Raw genomic sequence first — 20,615 nt, forward strand, 5'->3', positions numbered from 1 at the left:
TACTCCTATGAGTGAGAGGAAAAACAACAAGAAGGGGGTATTGGGGTGCATGTGAGCTTGGGGCAGTCACTTCTTGCCTTTCAGGGGGAAGCATTATTCTAACCCCTACCCCAGTTATTTCTTGAAGCTATCACATTCAGTTGGGTTTTTTGTTGTTGTTGTTGTTGTTGTTGTTGTTTTTGCTATGCCCACCAATGAGATGGCCATTAAGCTAAAGTGAAAGCTGGATTCCCTGGCCTGGCAGCTCTGACCTCTCAAGCATCTCAGCCTGATGGGAGAGGCCAGACAATGGGGCCCAGGTGGTTCACACTTGCAGGCAAGAACAGATCAGGGTGAAGCCAAGGCAAAGCAGGCTTAAGATGCAGGAGATAAACACCAGAGTTGGTGTGACCAGGAACCCACCACCCTTAAGATGTGAAAGAACATTCCTGTGTGTTCCCAAAGTCACCTGGCACATTGCACCATACGGCCACACTGATGCCAGGCAGTGGGGGTGTTAGGTTTACAGCTGTTTCTCCATTGACCACCATGTAGCTCTTACTTTATGAATTTTTCAACCTCAGTAACTTCTCCATCACCTCCGTAGTCCATGCTTAGGGAATATAAATTCTCTTTAACATTATCTTACATATCTTAGGTACATGTAACTGAGAGAGAAAATCAATTATAGAAAACCATGTACACTGGCCTCTAAAACCAAGCTCAAATAATTGTTGATACCTTAATAGTTTGAGATGATCCATCACTCCTGCTAGCTCCTGTTCTCCACTTGCACAAATAATTTAAAGTAGATTGGTTTTGCCTGGATTCTCTCAGATGCAAATGCATTTGTGAAACTGTTGGGGAAACTGGGACATTTACAAGTATTTATCTGTAAGGCTGCACCAAATCTCTGCAGGAAAGGCCAAAAGCCACCTGCCCAGGGCCAGAGTGACTCACTGCAAAGTTCCCCACAAATAAATAAATAAGTCAGCCAGCTTTCCTGAGAAACAAGCCGGCACTCTGATCTTTCGTTCATTTATTTGCAGGCCTCATTAATATAACATCACTGCAACAAACAGCTAACGGGGAATGGTGTCAGGATGAATAATGGAGTTACTCTGCTGAGATAACAATTAGGTTTTGAATGTACTATCAGCTAAGACAGAGCCAGCAAGGATTCACGCTGGGCAGGAGAGCTGGCACCGCCAATGCCATAGATTCCTACAGAGCTCGTCAGCTGGGCTCTAGTCTACTGTGAAGAGTGCACACACAGGCACACACACACACATACACTCCAAGTGGAAAAGAATACCACAATTTGCTTTCTCAGACCCAGCATCCAGGTGTCTTTAGGAGCCAGGAGGGAATGAAAACGTGCAGCCACAAAGTTGGCATCGCTGCCCTCTAAAGTCAAATGAGTGAGAGGATTAGGAAAGAGAGGAGAAGCTGTCAACACATCCTCGACTTGTCCTCACTGGTTTGTCCTGATTAGGGGGCTCCTCAGGGCAGAACCCTCCTGAAATCCCAATCTTAGACACAAAAGCTTTTAATACAGAGTATGAACATCCACTGAGGATGCTGACGGGGCTGAGGCCATTCTAGAGTGGCTTCTTCAGCACCTCTTCTCCTTCTGGGAGGCTCTGACATTAGTTTCTCCTGTCTCCTTTTACAAATCCAGTGGGCGGGCACTGCCCACCTGCTGGTAACCATGGTGAGAGCTGCGCAGGCCCATCAGAGGGGCAGCCAGTGCCACACTGGGCAACGTCCACACCAACCACGTCTCCTTCTCGAGTCAGCCTGTCTGCCCCTGCCCTGAGTCCCCATCAAGAACAGGACCCAGAGGCTCCACCTGCATAGGATCCTCGTGAAAACAAAGCTACTTTTCCTTTGGACCTTAGCTAACCCCGCTTCCACCTGGATTTCTTCAACATAAAATAGTCATGAGAAAAATCATAGCTAACTTTCACGGAATACTTACCTTGCACTTAGCTCAGCACCTCACATATGTCATCTCATTTCGACCTCAAAACAACTGTTATGAAATAGAAGTTAGTATTGTCATTAGACCCATTTCATAGATGAGGACACTGAAGCACTATGAGGTCTGATAACGTTCTTTTTTTTTTTTTTTTTTTTTTTTTTTTTTTTTTTTTTTTTTTTGAGATGGAGTCTCACTCTGTTGCCCAGGCTGGAGTGCAGTGGTGCAATCTTTGTTCACTGCAAGCTCTGCCTCCTGGGTTCACGCCATTCTCCTGCCTCAGCCTCCCAAGTAGCTGGGACTATAGGCACCCGCCACCATGCCCAGCTAATTTTTTTGTATTTTTAGTAGAGATGGGGTTTCACCACGTTAGCCAGGATGGTCTCGATCTGCTGACCTTGTGATCCGCCCGCCTCGGCCTCCCAAAGTGCTGGGATTACAGGCATGAGCCACTGCGCCCGGCCAAGGTCTGATAACTTTCTTGAAGTGACACTGAGAGTAAGTTTTAGAACTGGAATTTGACCTGCAGCTACTTGACTCAAGAGCCCCTATGTTTGACCCGTGTACTATCCTTCATCTCTTTCCTGAGCTCACTTGGACAAATAGAACTGTCAATCTGCAGAGCCAGAGGAGAGAAAGGAGCTGGCACCAAGCTCTTCCTCAAGCCTGCTGCAGAGATGGGAAGAAAGTCAGTAGTCCCCAGTCCCGGCATTGTTTGGGGAGACTGGACATTCACAGGGAGAGACAAAGGGGCAAGGCCAAGAGGGGAGTGTGGATATTGCCTGGGTGAGGTCAGAGAGGAGTGGGGATGGATGCTGAGAAGTTAAGGGAGCCAGAGAGAGCAGGAGTAAAGGCAGTGACCAGCAAGGCCAACTCCAGAGCTCCTTGGAAAGCAGCAAGGCATGGCCTTAGCCATAGCTTAAGTCCTCGCCATGCACTTCTTGATCTGTGCATCTTAAGCCTGCTGCCGAGATGGGAAGAAAGGGAAAGGGGCTGGAGTGCCTAAGCAGACAGAAGCGAAGAGCAGGCCAGGGCATGCATTCTTATGGTGGGTGACCAAGGATGGGGGTCTCCCCGGGGCAGTGCCGTGGGAAGGCAAAAAGCAGCGGTTAGGTAAACCTGGCTGGGCTCTGCCACTTACTATGGAACCTTAAACAAGTTACTTAACCTCTCTGGGACACTATTTCTCATCTGAAAAATGGGAATGATAATAACACCTCATAGCTTGTTTTGAGCCCTCAGTGGGATAAAATATGTAAAGCCCCTGGCATAATTCCTTACTCATTATAAGCACTTAAAGAATGTGAAAGCAGCAGCCATCATTCTTAGAATCTTCAATACCTTGGAGCTGAAGCCCTGCTTCTGGCTTCTTTCTCGCCATCTCTATGAGCTCAGAGATACAACCAGAGGAAGATAGGGTGTCTAGAATGGGAGCTCAGCTTTGTGAAGCTCCCACCAAGCTCCTCTGCCCCGACAAGCCCCTACTCTGAAGTTGGCCCCAACCCTGCCCCAACAAGGCTCTGCCTGAGGCTGAACCTAGGAACAGCCCACCTGAGCACTCACTTCCCAGGCTGCCAAGCCCCTGGGCCTTCCAGTGCCTCCCCGGTGCAGCCCTTCGCATCTCCCCAGCTGTAATTAATCGGCTGCATCTGCTCTTGCCCTTGGGCTGCTTTGTGGCACAGTTCCCTCCGAACTGTTCAATTAGTGGCTGCAAGAATGAGGTCGGGTGCAGCATCACGGCGGCTGCTTTCCAGGTCATGGCACCCACGGAGGAAAACAAACATGACAGGGTCTGGCAGGAACACAGATTTAGCTGGGGTGCCCTGGCACTCTCCAGGGTTCAGCTGGGCTGTGCTGCTGTCAAGGTGCGGTCTGAGCAGGTGGAGAAGTGACTCCCTAAACCAGAGGTTCCTGGAAGTTTTGAGAGGGCCTCAGCAGAAGATAGGAATCTCCTGCTTAGTCCCCTGCCATCGTCATGTGTGCTGTGACCTAGGCATGCCTGCCTGATCCCACATCCTGCTGGCCTAGTCTTCCTGGCTTAACATGTACAGATCAAGAAGTGCATGGCCAGGACTTAAACTAGCCACCTTTCTACCTGGGTGTGGTCACTGACTGCTCCTGGGGCAGGGTTTAGCGCTGCTAGCCTGAGCTCTCTACCCTAAAGTGTTTCCCTTATTTTCCCTCTGAATCCTGCAAACAATAGACAAACTTTTTATTCTACAACCAGTCAATAGATATCAGTGATCTTAAGGCCAAGTAATAACACAACTTAAAGTCCCATTAAGATGCAAATACATTTTTCTGTACTTGTATACAGATACAGAAAGGGAGGAGGGAACAGCTGAGTGAAAAGTGCCTAAAATGAGGGAAAGAACCCCTGGGAGGAAAACACAAAAGAACATGGGAAAGATACCAAATGTTTATCCTCCGCTGGGTTTGCCCAGGGCCAGCCCGGTTAATGGCGTGTGTGACAAGCAAAGGAAGTCATCTTCGCAGGCCCTCCTTACTGCACATCAATCAATCAGGCCTTTGCTGAAGCCACAACCCGAGTTTGGGTCACTACACTCTCAAAAGATGCATAGAAATCCGAGGGTCCAGAGAAAAGCATCCAAAATGATCAAAGGGTTTAGAAACCAAGATCTTCAGTGAAAAGGCTGGAAGAACTGCAGAAGCAAAGGCCAGGGGTGACTTAATTGCTGTCTTCAGTAGCTAAAAGATGTTTGATGAGGAGGCAGCTGTTCAGTCCTCCATTCGATGAGGAATCAAACCAGAAATTGGTTTAAATTAAAGCAAGGGAGATTGCAGGAAGAGCTGTTTAATGATCCCGATGTTAAAATACTACATCACTCTCAGGCAACAGTTACGTACCTCCACTCCTCCAGTCATCATTAAAGAACACAGTCTGTTCTAGTATCTGGTTGAGACCAGCATTTCCTTTTAACAGGGAATTGGGGATATTTATTGACAGTTACTCTGTTCCAGGCAGTGTGCTAAGGATTAGTTTACTAAGAAAAGCTAGATAGTCCCTTGTCCCAAGATAGTTATTGTCTTATTGAGGGAATAAGCAGTTACAGTGTAGTGTGGCAGTCGTGGTCCTGGAGGTGTTCAGAGAGGGAAGTGGGAGGGTAGGAGAAGGGGCTACTAAATCTGCTAAAGGAGTCAGGGGAGGCCTCCCTGGGGGGGGCATCTTTTGAGTAGAGACTTGAGGATGGGTAGGCATTTGTCAGTGGACATGCTTGACCAGCACAGGGAACAGCATGTCAAATGCATAGAGACTTTATACCCTATAGCTGTGGGGGCCCCTGAGCTCTCCCAGCAAGCATACGTACAGTCATGCATCACTTAACCATGGGGATGCATTCTGAAAAATGTGTCATTAGACAATTTCATCCTTGTGTGAGCATCATGACAGGTACTTACATAAACCTAGATGGTGTACCGTACTACACAGCTAGGCTGCACACCTGTACTGCATGTGACTGGTGTGAACACCATAGGCGATTGTAACACAATGGTAAGTACTTGCGTATCTAAACATAAAAATGGGCTGGTAAAAATATGATGTAAAAGATTAAAAATGGTACACCATATTTAGGGCATTTACGATTTCCAGCTTGCAGGACTAGAAGTTGCTCTGGGTGAGTTCCGTGAGTGGTGAGTAAATGTGAAGGCCTAGGACATTACTGTACACTACCATAAACTGTAAAGACAGTATGCACTTAAGCTATACTAAATTAATTTAAAAATTGTTTTCTTCTTCAGTTGTAAATTAACTTTAGTTACTACAATTTTTTTTTTTTTTTTTTTTTTTTTTTTTTTTTTTTTTTTTTTTTATGAGATGGATTTCCACTGTTGTTGCCCAGGCTGGAGTGCAGTGGCACGATCTCGGCTCACTGAAATCTCCACCTCCCGGTTCAAGTGATTCTCCTGCCTCAGTCTGCCGAGTAGCTGGGATTACAGGCATGCACCACCATGCCCAGCTAATTTTGTATTTTTAGTAAAGACGGGGTTTCCCCATGTTGGTCAGGCTGGTCTCAAACTCCTGACCTCAGGTGATCCACCCACCTTGGCCTCCGAAAGTGCTGGGATTACAGGCATGAGCCACGGTGCCCAGCCAGTTACTATAACTTTTTACTTTATAGACTTAATTTTTCAACCTTTTGACTCCTTTGTAACAACACTTAGCTTAAAACACACACATTGTATAGCTGTACAAAAATATTTTCTTTCTTTATATCCTTATTCTGTAAGATTTTTTTCTAGTTTTGAAATTCACTTTTTAACTTTTTAAACTTATTTTGTTAAAGACTAAGACGCAAAGACACAGATCATCCTAGGCCTACCCAGGGTCAGGATCATCCATATCACTGTCTTCCACCTCCTTATCTTGTCCTGCTGTGAGGTCTTCAGGGGAAATAGCACGCAAAGAGCTGTTGTCTCCTATGATGACAATGCCTTCTTCTGGAATCTCTTCTGAAGGTCCTCCCTGAAGTTGTTTTACAGTTAGCTTTTTTTTTTTTTAAGAAGTAGAAGGAGTACACTCTAAAATGACAATAAAAAATATAGTAAGTATGTAAACAAATAACCTAGTCATTTAGCATCATTATCAAGTATTATGTGTTGTACGTAATTGTATATGCTTCCCTAGGCTTTCCTACGACTTATGACTGCCACAATGCCACTAAGTGGTGGGAATTTTTCAGCTCCATTATAATCTTAAAGGACCATCGTCGTATATATGGTCCATCATTGACCAAAACGTCTATTTGCAGCATAAGACTGTAGTCTGTAAGAGGAGAGGGCCAGGACTCTGAGGGGTCCCAAGTGTGAGGGGTGGGCAGAGGAAGGGCACACAGGCATTGCCAGCACAGCACAGAGGGGAGAGCTTCAGTGACCCCTTTCACCCCAACTCAACAGCAGCAGGCTGCTTCTGGGATGTTCTTTCTCCAGTCCCCTTCTTCTAGCTCTCACTTCTGAGGTCCACACGGGGAGAATTCAGATAGACTTCTAGTCCACAGTATAATATGGAGTGAAAAGCATGGGGCTCAAATGAGTCAGTACCCAAAGATCTTCCCTGCTGATTTGACGTTTCACTTCCCTTCTCCCTCTCTCCACCTCCCTACCACACACACACACACACACACACACCAAACTGTCAAATCATTTGTTTGTGTGGGTGTCTCATTCAGAAGTACTTCCCTGAAATAATTAATTGAGTTCATTGTGGAATGCTGCACCTACCCCGGAATGGCTGATAGCCAGGGAAAGAAGAAATGGCCAGAAGGGAGGGAGGAAATAATAAAGAATGTTTTGTACAGGGCCAGTGTTCTTCCAAACTTATTTTGGGTGAAAGGATGATGTCTGGCTCTGAATCTGCTTCTGTGCAGGGCACAGAACTCACCAAAGCCAGGGCTCTACTATGGCGGCATCACCACTCTTTGCCCAAGCTCAGGCTTCGGGCATTCTCCAATAGTCCCATGAGCGCTCTTTGCACCTTGGGTCACCCTAACATCTGTGATGAGCTCCCTCATCCATGTGTTGCCCTCCATCACCTCTAACCCTGCCAATTCTGACATCCCATGTTTAGTCATCTACAAAGACAGAGTGCAGGGAAGGAGATTACCAATTATCAAGACCTACTTTCTAAACCAGCATACTAAGAACTCTCCAAATGTTATCTCACTTAATCTTCACATCATCCCTGTGAGGCAAGCATTATTATCTGTTTTTGAATGAGGATATTGAGATTCAAGGTCACATAACTCGTAAGTGTCAGAGCTGGTATTTAAATTCAGGCCTGTCTGATTCCAGAGGTTACTCTCTTCCTTCTGCAGACACTCTCCCAGCATCAGATGGTCTTTCTCCCCTACATGAGTGTAGCCAGCAGCATAGAGCTATCTGAAACTGACCAAGACATGGATCCGCCTAACATGCTGGCTGTACTTTGGTTTCCCTTCTGTCATTGGGGCACTCCATATGACTCCACCACAGCCTCTCATCCTCACCTCTGTGGGAGATGAGCTCTCCCCTCCCCTGCGGCCTCTCAGCTCCATCCAGATCTGGAAGAACTTGCTTAGAGTCCTGCAAGCAGTAGCTGGGGATTCAGCCAAATTGCCCCTGTATAGATCCATGTAGAAAGGCCAGACGTGGCTTCCAGGAGAGCCAACTTTGTGGAATGCAGACCTGAGTGCCCTGCAATCAAAAGCTGCTTTTAAGAGAGAGCCCTGGGGACATGGTCTCTGTGTGTGTTGGGCAGGGCTGGTGCGGGTGGGGGGATTGGGACCCTGCGGCTTCCTGGTCTAAGGTGGTGTCCTGCAAGATCCTGCTCATTCCCTCTCTGGAGAAGAAATTCTTTGTCACCAAGCCTCCTCTCCCTGGCCATCTTCAAATACTTGATCCTAAGAAGAAATGCAGAAGGCGGGATGTAGGGTCCTTGCTTCCCGGGCTCACCACAGAGATGGCATGGCCCTTAAACTCATTCTCAGCTGCCTGGAAGGCTTCAGACAACAGAAGCTGCCTTCTACAGGGTGCCTCTCTCTGTTCCTTTGCACTCTGCATGCAGACCTCCACCTTGAGCCACTCTGATTTTTAAGCTGGAGGTGAATGGGTAACATGTCCAAAGGCTCAGAGATTTTTAAAGAGCGTGATGTAGAAAGGAACCACTGAGAGGGTAGGACATGAATGATGTGCTATTGAATAGAAAGTGTGGCAGAAGGGGCAAAAGGGATCAGAATCAGAAAGACCACACCTACCAGGCCAGCCTTAGGAATTAGGGACTTTGCCTTGGCAATGGCCAGAGCCATGGAAGGATTTTAGAGCAAGTGACTAGTAACTTGGTCAAGTACGTGTTCGTGAAGGTCACCCTGGCAGCTACTGGAAAGTAGATTTACATGCAAACCCTTGGGGTTAGTGTGGGTAGGAACTGATGGAGCCCTGCTGAACACCTACTCTGGAACACATGGGTTCAAAAGACACCTGGGAGTGAGAACCGATAGGGCCTGGCGACTTTCTTTATTATTCGTGGTAGATGAGAGAAAGAAACAGTTGAAGGTGCTTGCAGAATTCCTGGCTGGGTGCATGGTGAGACCATTAACCTTGAAAGAGGATCTGGAAGGGTAATTGGCTTGGGGGTAGGAGGAGGAAAATTAAGAGTTCATTTTAGACATGGTGAAATTTGAGGCGCCTGAGGAACATAATGGGGAAGTGGAGATGCCCAGTAGCAATTGGATATATGGCTGTGGAGCTCAGGAGAGGGGCCTGCGCCAACCATATAGATTTGGAAGTCGTCAGTAATGGAGGCCTTGGGAATCCACTTGCAAATCAGATAATCACCACTTCATTTATGTTTTGGAAATTCAGGCTTTTAGGTATCAGTTTTGCTTTAAGCAAGGAAGCTATAAGCTGTGTCTCTTGTAAGCCCCAGAGCATGATAGTTGCTTCATTGTCCCCTGAACTCCCTTGCCACCTACCCCGGATGCTGGCAGCATGGTACACAGCACAGAAAGAAGACCGCTATAAAGACCCTACACTCCCCAGGCACTTTCCAAGCCCCGTGGATCTGGTTTAATGACCCACAAGGATACTGATTCTCCCGGCTTGGATTCCCCCAGCTGCTAGCTGGAACTACCTATCTCATTTGTATCTTCATGCCAAGATTATAATACTTGCTAGTAATTTGCCCCCCCCCCCAAAAGTCTTCTTCTCTAAACAATATAAGCTGAATTATGCTTCTGAGCAGCTCTGTGCTAACAAATAGACCCTACAGCACCCCAATGGCCACAACCATGTGTCTGCCACTGATCCTCAAATGTTGGAAGGGAAGCACTACAGTGATTTACCAGCAGGAGGAAGCTACCCCATGGAAGCTGCCAATGCCGCTGAGGATCCACAATGCAGTCCCCACATGCTACCTGCAAGACAGAAATATTTTTAGGCTTTCCAGAAAGATTTCATTTCACAGTTTTTCTGAAAGGTTGTAACTAACTGCAGCGAGCAAAAGAATGTTTTTTAAGAAATAAAAGTAGGGGAAGGAGAGAGAACCAATCAACACTGTTTTGTCAGTTCCTTTGGGTAGGTGGGTTCATGCCATCCAGGTGGCTAGGGAAGGGGATGGAGGGGCTGGTGAAGCTCATTCCAAGTGGATTAAAAGAGAACCAGGAACTAAAAGCAAATTGTCTCCTAAGGATGCTCTCCTGCAGCAGGTAAGGAAGCAGCCCTTTCCGTTTCTCATTAACGAGTATGCATTTCCCAGAGCCTAGGAGTCCCAGGTCCCTAAGGAAACCGTGCCAGGGGAGACTGGAACAGCCAGGATGGATTATTGTTGGATATTTTTAGAGTGCAGGGACAGAAGAGCTATAGTGGCTGTCAGTTCCTCATGCCAGTTCCTTCCTCTCCAAGTTGTCCTTCCTTCTCCCACCCTCACCCCCAGCATACAGAGACACCTCTGAGTCCCCTTGACTATATCTCCCTTGATTCATTTCATGTGTGTTGTTTATTTTTATTCATAAGGGAGATATTTTATTTTCAGACAAGAGAGTCAGATCCATAGACAAGGTGACTTGGGTAAAATGAGCCTCCAGATAAGAGTGTTCAGGGCCTGGATGGGACAGAGGGAAAGAGGCAGAACCATCTTTGTCCTACGGAGGATAGACAGGCAGGAGGTCTGAGTTCAAGTCCCGGCTCTGCAGCCAACTTACCAAGAGACTGGGAGTCTGAACAGCATATCAGCCAGGCAGTGAGGGAAGGAGGCATCTTTTCTCTCTCACTATCACTTGGTGGTTGGTGGCTGAATTGGCGGCACAATTCATGGTGCCCACATCACAGGAAGGGAGCAGTGTATCTGCCAAGAAGCAATGAGATAAGAAGGGTCTCCAGATCTCTCGACAGCATGTTCACCTGTACTCATCCATCATCTCCACCCCTGGGTACACTGACCCTGCCACCCCATCGGACATTCCACCAGCACATACAGGGTCATGAGGGAGACTGTCCAGAACTGTCCAAAAACAGTTAGGCTGTGGCTCTGCCCAGGTATCCTCTTCTGAGAGATTCTAGTGGACCCTCGATCTTCATCAAGTCCCCTTTTTTTTTGCTCCTTCCTCCTTTCATCCTGCCCTCCCTAGGATGTAGTAAAAAGAACACTTGACCTTTTTACAACTGTGTATACAAGTTGTTCAAAACTTTGGATATATCCCTGACTTCTCTGGGTCTCATGCATCTTGCTGTGAAAAGTAAGGATCTTAGAATAAGGTGCTCTGAGATCCCTTCCAGTTATGAAATTCTATGTTCCTCTGCTATTTAGGATTGAGTTCACTTCTAATTATTTTTCCTGCTTCACATAACTATTGGCCAAAGTGTGAACTTGCTCACTGGGGACTGTTGGATCCCAAAGAGCTGCATTTTTCCAAGAGCCTGGTCTGTTCCCGGATAGAACTGTATTATATCTTGAGAGACCCGGATTCTGCTATTCTGTTTCCAGTGTTTGGGGGCTGAATTAAGGAATGAATAAATAAGCAATCCTTGCTAACAGGAAGCCAGCAAAGATTTGGAACATCCTAAAGTTACTTCTTCTTGGTCCTAGCGTGTGTCATAGGATGTTTTTTGCAGAACAGTGTCAAATGCACTTTCCGTCTTTGATCATCTCCCCTGCAGCCACACCTAAACTCTATTCCCTGCACTCCCACTGTTTTCCTTCTGTATCTGTCTTACCCCTGTATACCCCAAATCAGTGGTATTCATGAACTGCCTTTATCTCATCCTCCCTGACTCTAAGTTTCATAAGGGCAAATTTCCTGCCATATTCATCATTGTACCCCCAACAGGCTCTAGGACACAACAGGGGCAATAATAACACTGTCACAATTACAAAGTCCTCTGGTTTCCAAAGTGCTCCCTAGCACACCTTCTATTTGGTTCTTCCAAGCTCCCTTCGAGGTTGGCAGAAATGATTATACCTCCTTCACAACTAAGAAAACTGAAGTTCAGAGACATTATGTGACTGATCGTAATCAGGCAACTAGTGAGTTAGAGATACGTCTCAAACCATGGTTTTCTGCCTTGAGTCTAGTATTCTTTCTGATTAATTTTTAATAAGTAAATGAATGAATGAATGACCTAAAGAACCGAGGAAGTAGTGTAAAACAGAGCATGATGTCAAGATCCGAGATAACCTAAAAAGTGGACAAAACACAGTCACTCACCAGAATTCCTGGTGCCCATAGGTTCTTAAACCTCCCTGGGGGAGGGAGAAGGGTGCTGCTGTTTCTGTTCCTGTGGCCAACCCAAATTTTAATCCCATTTTCCTACTGCAGATTTTGACGGTGTCTGGACCACCGGAAGGAGGGACGCGAGTGACCATCCATGGCGTGAACCTGGGTCTGGACTTCTCCGAGATCGCCCACCATGTGCAGGTGGCTGGGGTGCCCTGCACGCCCCTCCCAGGGGAATACATCATCGCTGAGCAGTGAGTCTGCCCTGGCTGGCCCTTTTCCCATGGGAGCTTCAGAGTGGAGACCGGAGACTCCTCTTTCCCTTCCCTGGGCCTTTTCCATGATTCATCTCCCATTACTTTCTCCTCCCATGGACCTGCCCCAGAAGCCTCCCCAGAGCCCCCTCCTCCCTCACCTCCACCCTCAGGCGGTCTCATTCTGTTTGATTCCCTGTTCCCTGGCTCTTCTGGCATTGGGGCTCCGGCCCTGACCGTCTCTCATTGAGTCTTTGCCTGCCCACCGGTGTGACTGAGCGTTTCCTCCTAGGTCTCCCCAGCCCTTCCCCTGCCAGCCCCCATTGGAATGCATCCCGCACGGTGGGCTGCGGGCAACAATTTGTTTGGTGCATGGGGCTCTGACAGCAGCTTAATCCAAGCAGGGCCTCCGCCGGAGCAAATTCATTTATTTCACTAAGGGAAATGTCAGCTAGAAATTAGAAAATAGGCATGTAGTGGCGGACAGGCGAACGGGGCTCCAGGAGTGACATATGTTCCAATTTGGGGTGTTCGTTTGGCAGTGGCAGCCTGCTGTGGAGTTGGTGGGCAGGAGGTGGGCACGGAGCTGGGGGCGGGAGGATGGAAAAGGGGAGGCTACCCCTCCAAAGGAGAAAGAAGGGAAGCAGCCAAATCATTCTGCATGATTTATCAGGACAGTTGGGTCAAGCCATTCTGATTCCACTGTGAACACAGCTCTGCAGGGGGTACTGGGAGCATGAGCAAGAGCATGACTTTGGGGCAGGGACTTCCTTCCCTTACTCTCAACCCTCTGCCAGGTCAGGTTGTTTCCTCTGATCCCCCACTCCCCCGACCAGAGCCTGACTTTAGTGGCAACCATAAAAATGACATCGCTTTATCTTCCATCAGCACTTTGCAGTTAACAGAGCAGTTTCTCATCCACTATCTCATTTTTAATTGGTAAGGACTCTGAGACGTAAATATTGTTATCGTCATTCCGTAAAGCAGCAGAGAGCAAAGGACTCATGAGAAGTGAAATGACTTTCCCCAGTTCATTCAGGGCATAAGTGACTGAGGCAGAATTAGACTTTGAGTCTCCTGACCCCTAATGCAGGGCTACTTCCCTTCCACAACAGTGATGGCGCACAACTCCTGGACAGGAGCAGTCCGAAATTCCACGAATCAGTGTGTAGCTCTGAGGCTCAGAGGCCATGATTCTCACAAGGTCCAGAGAAGTGTCAGAGTCCAAAGGGGTGAATTCCCAGACTCTGAGGGCTGTGTGATGCCTGCCAGCCACAGCAGGGGAGAAGAAAGAGCTGGCCTGATCTCTCAGCTCCTTCAGGTCTGATCCTTCAATGACAGCCTTATTCCTGCAAGGAATGAGTCCTGGAGGAAAGGCTGGCTGGGCCTATAGGAAAGAGATGAGGAAGATGGAAAAAGGGAAAGGAAACAAATAGTGCTTCTGAGCCAAAAAAGAGGTGAAAGCTGTTGTGGCAGGAGCCAGGGCACCCACAGAAGGCCTCCTGGCAGACCATCTTTACAGAGCCCCGCACTCTGCAAGGTGCTCAGTTACATGACCCCAAATCCACCTCAACCTCAAGGACCTCCCTTGGGCCCCTGGATACCGACCTGTATCCGACTTGGTGAGATGCCACAGGAATCCAAAGGAAAGGGCTAGGGTATGGGGTGAGGGTGGGAGGTAAGGCTTTTAGCTGAGAAGTGCAAATTCCTGGGAAACTGGCCTTCAGAATCATATGAGGTTTGGAATGAAGCCGTGTTTTAGACCTGCCTCCTCTACTGACCAGCCCTAAGACCTTAGCAAGCTGTTCAATCTCTGTGACCTTCATTAGCCTAATGTGCTGCCCAAATGTAAGGAATTTCAGTTCTATTTATGAAATGAAATGTACTGTACTCACCCCGCACCCAGGGTCATGGAGAAGAAAGTGTCAAGAGAAGCTGCAAGTGAGGCTATGAAAGGAGCGTGGGGAGGGGAATGGTCCCCATGCATTCCTGCAGAGGCTGGTGGTCGCTCCAGAAAACCACTACCTCAGGTATGGGGTAGGCAGAAGGCAGAGAACACACCCCATGCCTCGCTGGATGCAGCCCTGGTTTCCAGCCGTGCCAGGCTCATTACCACTCCCGAGGTTTCAGAGTTTGTTAACATCATTAAAGCCTCCATCCTGGGCAGTAAGCAGCAGGCACAATCATTACAGATGTCTGTGAGAGATGAATTTGGCTAAAAGGGCCTGGTGCAGAGTCCCGGGCGCGGGCAGGATTCGCCAGCACGGTAATGATTCACCATATGCTTGTGCCGTGCCATCTATCACTCAGCAATTAGGTTAATGTTGGTTAAAGGGCCCCGCTTAGTCCTGCAATCAGCACCCCACAGGTCTGTGGAGGGCTGGATGATTCAGTCACAGGAAGATTCCTGGACCATGGGATGCAGGTTGAGGCTGCAGCTCAGCCCCTCCTGGGACAGGGGCTCCACATGGGGCAGATTCCCCTCAGATCCTCAGGCTGCTTCCCTCTCATCTGCTGTACCTGAGAACTCAGCCACTGCGGGGTGGATGTGAGATGTGTGTGTGCTGCTGCCCCAGGGAGCAAGGCACCATCTCTGCAAGTCTATGGTAGGTGGTGTAGTGTGGGCAAGGGTACTGGGTTGCCTTTCAGGAGACTGGTGCTCAAGCCTTAGCTCATCTGTGGATGAACCAGGTGACTTTGGGCAAGTTACTTTGCTCCCTGCTCCTCAAGCATCTCATCTGGAAAATAGATATTTAGGAATAGATGATTTCTACATTGGCTTTGGTGGTCCTTTGGATGTCGAAACCAGTAAATGGTGTGCCCATGGAATCTGCAGCTCCCATTGTAAAGATTACCTGTGGCACTGAGGTGCCTCCGGAAGACCCCTGGCACCAGGAGGAGTCAGGTCTTCAGATGTCAAAGCTGGACAGCTGTTTGGTCCAACTTCCCATTTGATAAGGAGAGAATCTAGGCATCTCCAGCTATTGTCACCTAACAATACATAGGGACCCCAGAGCCACCAGGGACACAGGGAGGAGACAGGGAAGGCAAGAGGCCACAAGAAATCAAACCACAAGAAATCAGCCAATCTTGCTGACTTGCAAGACTTGGAGGAGGTGGTGGTGGGCACACCACTGCCTATGGTTGTCTACAACCAAGAAGGTAGAGGGGACAAGTGGTTAGCTCTCAGAACCTGAGGAACCCAGCTCAGCCTTTCTTACCACCCCCTGCCAACAACCTCACCTCTACCATTGCTACCATATCCATACTGTCCCTTCCTTGAAAGATGTACAGAGCATCCCACTAAATCTATTGGCAGTAGAGGGGAGTGGTCAGAAGCGTGAGCTCTGGAGTCGAGCTGACCCAGATTTGAATCAGGGCTCTGCCACTTACCAGAATTATGGCCATAGATAAGTCACTTAGCATCTCTGAGCCTTAGTTTCATTGCCTGTACAATGGAGATAAGATCCGCTCTGTAGCAGAGCCTGAGGATGGCATGAGATCCTGTCTTGTAGACTGCCTGGCAGAATCAGTAAACTGTAGTTCTTATTATTAAGGTCTAGAATCTACTATGGCATAATGCTCCTTTTACAATATAACCCTTTCCACTCCCTGCAGCTGCCCTAGCTTCTTCCTTTAACTCCTTATCTTCCTGAACTCAAATAACAAGTGCCTGCAACAAATACTTTCAAGCCCTTTCCACCCTTGCCTGCAGGCACTGGGTCCCAGTAATGAAAGGGAAGAAGAGTTGAGGTGATTAGAGTTTGTCTGCAATGCAGCCTGATTTTCTTAGGACTCTCCAGTTCTTAGATCTTCCTGCCCAGACCCTTTTCTACAACCCACTGCTGACCACAGCCCTCTGCCCACTCATTCCACACTCATTCCACAGCTGAGAAGGGGGCTCAGCTGATGCCCGAGAAAAGCGAGCCATGGCCAGCTCTGATTCCTCCCCAGCACAGCCCCTGGACCCCTGCATCCTGCCTTTCCAACTACAGGTGCCCCTCCTTGGACACTTGGGTGGCATCCACCTCTCAGTCATCACTCTTCTCCTAGGCACTTGAATATACTGCTTTTCTTTTGAAACATGAGCCCCAAGCAGGAAAATGTCCTAGAAGAGACAGTGTGCCAAGGGCCCGTCATTAGCTCCACACAGGGGCAGCTGACCAGGACTGTTCCAGGCCTTCTCCTTTCCTACACAGACCCAGGACCCAGGGAAGAACATTTCCATGCTGCCCATGACCTTCACATGTTCTCTTATTTCTTTTTTCCTTAACTTCAAGCCTGTGATGATTTCTTCCTCCTTTTCTTCTCTAAGATCACTCCAACAGAGTGTCTGAGGGTGATGACTGAGTAACAAGAAAACCCTAATTAGAAGAGAGGGAGAGAAACGTACCTGCTCCCTCCTGCTCTCTTCCCTCCTCTCCCCCGACACTGCCCACAATATCCAGTTGATCCTCCCCTGGAGCTCCTTGAGCATGCTGGGCATCACTTGCAGGATGTCAGGGACCTGAAACAGCAGCAGGTTGTCAGGGCCCAGGAAACAGGATGGGAGAGTCGTTAACCACACGCAGGTAGCAGCATGAAGATAACCACACGGTACCTTAAATTGAGCTTCTCAAATGCTCCCCTAATGGGGTTTCAGGAGACAGTTATGTGTAAAATATTAATTGATCATCACTATCATGTTTACTCGGGTTCATAATTAATTGATTGATTCATAGAGAAAGGGAAAAGAGACTATTCTTACATATGCATTCAGTACTTTCTTGTTGAATCTAATATGCTAAACATAATAAGACAGTTATTGCATGTTAAGTAAATATTCGCCAGGAGTGAAAGTAGTTGTTTGGGATTAACTGTTATGAAGGAGATGGAGATCAGTGGCGTGCCGTGTGTGTGAGCATGCAGCATATTTGTTTAATGCAAGTTTTATTACATCAAAATGAAATCTCTGTTTAGTTACCTTCCTTCCTAGAGAAGCTGTTGAGATAAGCATCGCTCGGTTAAACACGGATCTTCCCCACCGTGCCAGGATAATGCTGGGGATTAGCGGAGATGGGGTCTGTTTTTCTGACTTCCCACTAAGCAAACCTACTAGCAGCACCAGACTGCTCTGAACCTCCGAAATGATGTTGGGAGGAAAGGAAAAATCCTTCCCTCTGTTCCCAAGCTCTTTTTTGCTAAACTGTCAGGGCCCTCTCCCATCCAGCCGAGGCCCGAACATTCCAGGCAAGAGTTTCCCCAAGTCCGTGATTCCTTCATCTCTCCCCATCCTCAGCTGCCCACCCTTTCTAGAAGGCTACCGTGGCTAAGGCAACCAGTATCTAAATGTGCTTGTGTAACTGTTCTCAGGCGCCAGGGAAGTCATCACTAGGGGTATTGATCTGGGCAGCTCAAGAGACAGCGCTGCACACCTCTTCCCTCCAGCTCTCCCGTTAGTGTGAGACGTGACTTTCACTCAGGGCCATGTCACTGCCTCTTCTACCGGGTGTACGTAGCCCTTGATGAAGTGAAAGGCCAGTGTCACCTGCTGGCCTAATGAACTCGTCCAGCTCCCACCCCTTTGCCTACTGCCGCAGGACTCCACCCCTCCCGTTCTGCAGGGAGCTCCTTCTTTGAGCTCTCACTGTCTCACCAGATTATCTCTCCCCTTTTAAAAACTCACTACAGGAAGCAAACCACAATTGAATTGGCTTGGCAAACACGCCCTCACTCCTTTAGGGAGTGTAGCAATGTCGGCTTGTTACACAGGAGAGAGTGTCAGCTAGATTGCTGCCCTTAGATCACTCTGTTGGACATTCCCTTTATTCCACAAATTCTAGGCCCCTACCCAATGCTAGCCACTGCGCTAGACATGGAGAACCACAGAATTAGGCAGCAGAGAATATCAGAGGCACATAGGGCTTTAGAGATGATCCAGTTCAACCTTCACACTGTACAGATGAGACCAAAACCCAGAGAGGGAAAGCACTGTACCCAAGGTCACACAGCATGATGGATGACCAAGCTCTCTTGGTCTGGCATTACTGCAAGACTGTGATGACTCATTTGCCATGACTGGGAGAGCAAGCGGGCAGGGATGCCAACCCTTGCCCAGCCCCTCACCAGAAGGTTTGCCTTCTCCCCAGGATTGTCTGTGAGATGGGCCATGCCCTCGTGGGAACTACCTCCGGGCCGGTGCGCCTGTGCATTGGCGAGTGTAAGCCAGAGTTCATGACCAAGTCCCATCAGCAGTACACCTTCGTGGTGAGTACTGGGTCCAGGGCCGGGTGCCAGTGCCCAGGGAGGGCACTCACATGCTCCAGACTCCTCCCAGGAAGCCCCCAATCCCCTCTACCAACAGGCTTCTTGCAGACCAAGGAGGAGAAAAGGGACCCTCCAGATAAGGCAGCTTCTGGTCTTGCTACTTTCAGAGCCTGTCTTTCCAGGATGAGATGGGCCTGTGATTAACAAAGCTGTGGAGTCTTAGGAGTCCCAGAGGGCCATAGGTCAGCGTTCTAAATAAGGCAAAATCCAGCCTTTCTTAGAAAGTGGATCCTAGACTGGGGGTGGGGAGGGACTGCCTCTTGTTCCACCAATGTAATATCTTAGTCTAATTCTAGCCTAATGAGGATGCATAGCCTGAGGGACCTAATTAAATAAGTCTATATTTATCCACATGCTTTGTTTTCTGCCAAGGATATTTTAAGTGGGAGTTTAGAAGAGTCACTGAAATCTGGCAGGGATGTGTATCTGTGCACAGGACCACCAGAGTCACTCTGTATACTACTATAGTTACACACACACATTCACACACTCACACTTGAAAACATCTCTTTGTGCGCAGGCAACAGGTAGTCGAATTGCAAAGACTTTTTTTCTGTAATGGCGCTCTATTCATACTGAATCAATAACTTGCTTCCGGGGCCCTGGAGCCAAGCGGGGCTATATTCATACTGAATCAATAACCTGGCTTCTTCAGCCCCAAAGTCTCTTTTCTGACACTTACCTACATTGCTACATGGAGTACTTCATTAAAAGGCATTAACACTAGCAGATGGGGTCAAACCAGCCTTGCTGAGAGTTTTAAAAAATCTTTAGAGCACAAAATTCTATTCTCTGTAAAGCATTTTACTGCTTGTTTCAGGTTTTCTAGCCTCTGCCTTCTTATCTTGGCATCTCCACCTTTTTCTTACATGCTCCTCTCTCAGATTGGAGAGTACCTTGCCCTATCTGCAGCCAACCTACTCCATCTCTTACTCAGGGCAGGGGCAGGGGCAGGGGCAGTGGGCATTTGTGTTAGAAGCAAAGGCAGGAGAACTAGCTGGGGAGAATGTCAGCACTCTGACAATCCGGAGAAAGTCAGAGCTGAGAGGGGCTTTAGAGATAACCTAGCCCACCCTCCTCACTTGACAGAGGAGTAAAGAATGATCTGAAAACTTGCCTCAGGACGCACAGCGGATGAATGGCTGGTGCAAACTGGAATTCATGCCTGTATAGTTGCTCAGTTAAATGTATTTTCCAATTCACTCCACTCCACTGCTCTCCAGGCAGAAGCAATTCTTTTCTGATTAGGTCAGCCGCCTGATGCATTTTAGGCTAGGCATTTCTTTTAAGCTTCAGGCTGAATGTTACTACTTAGTGAGCTTAGTAGAAAGCCCCAGCCAGTGATGCGCCATCCTCCTGATGAGGGTCTGAAAAGCCATCCTAACATTTACTGACAACTCTCTGCACCAGGTGCCCTGCTGTGCCCTTCTTATGCTTAGGGAAGGACAGAAGGGCATGTACATGGGCCATTAATGGAGGACTTTAGCCTCTCGGTGGCCCAACCCAGGCAGGGACGCTTTATTCAGCCCCATCGATTTTGTGCCCAAAAAATCAGTACAGGCTCTAGATAGAAAAGCATTTTCAAATTGTTCTCAATTTGTAAACTAATTGATAGATTAGTCAGTGTCACCTCTGCTTTCCCTTCATTGTTATGAGCATGAGACTCTGGGGAGTTAATTAATTTCAGCACGTGGCTCTTCTGCCTTCCCGGACATGCCCAGAGATGATTCTTAGAAAGGTTCTCACCTCTGGAGTAAGCAGAGTGAGCTTTTAGGATTAAAAAGCACAGGACAAGTACCACCATGCCCAGAATGAAAACAGTCTCTCCCATCTTTAGATCTAACCATGGTCCATCCTTTTGGACAAAACCTAAGCTGTAGTCATTTC

The 20,615-nt window shown here is 48.0% G+C and overlaps 1 protein-coding gene across 1 annotated transcript in view; it reads left to right on the forward strand.

Annotated features, from left to right (window-relative positions):
- Positions 1 to 20,615, forward strand: part of PLXNA2 (plexin A2) — a 222,847-nt gene that overhangs the window by 171,737 nt on the left and 30,495 nt on the right. The window contains exons 13-14 of the mRNA XM_017888311.1: positions 12,271 to 12,422; positions 18,551 to 18,668. Coding sequence (XP_017743800.1) covers positions 12,271 to 12,422; positions 18,551 to 18,668 — 270 coding nt within the window. The remainder of the gene's footprint in view (positions 1 to 12,270; positions 12,423 to 18,550; positions 18,669 to 20,615) is intronic.

This window comes from Rhinopithecus bieti, unplaced genomic scaffold, assembly GCF_001698545.2.
Source record: "Rhinopithecus bieti isolate Rb0 unplaced genomic scaffold, ASM169854v2 scaffold_15813, whole genome shotgun sequence".
NCBI classification, from domain to species: Eukaryota; Metazoa; Chordata; class Mammalia; order Primates; family Cercopithecidae; genus Rhinopithecus; species Rhinopithecus bieti.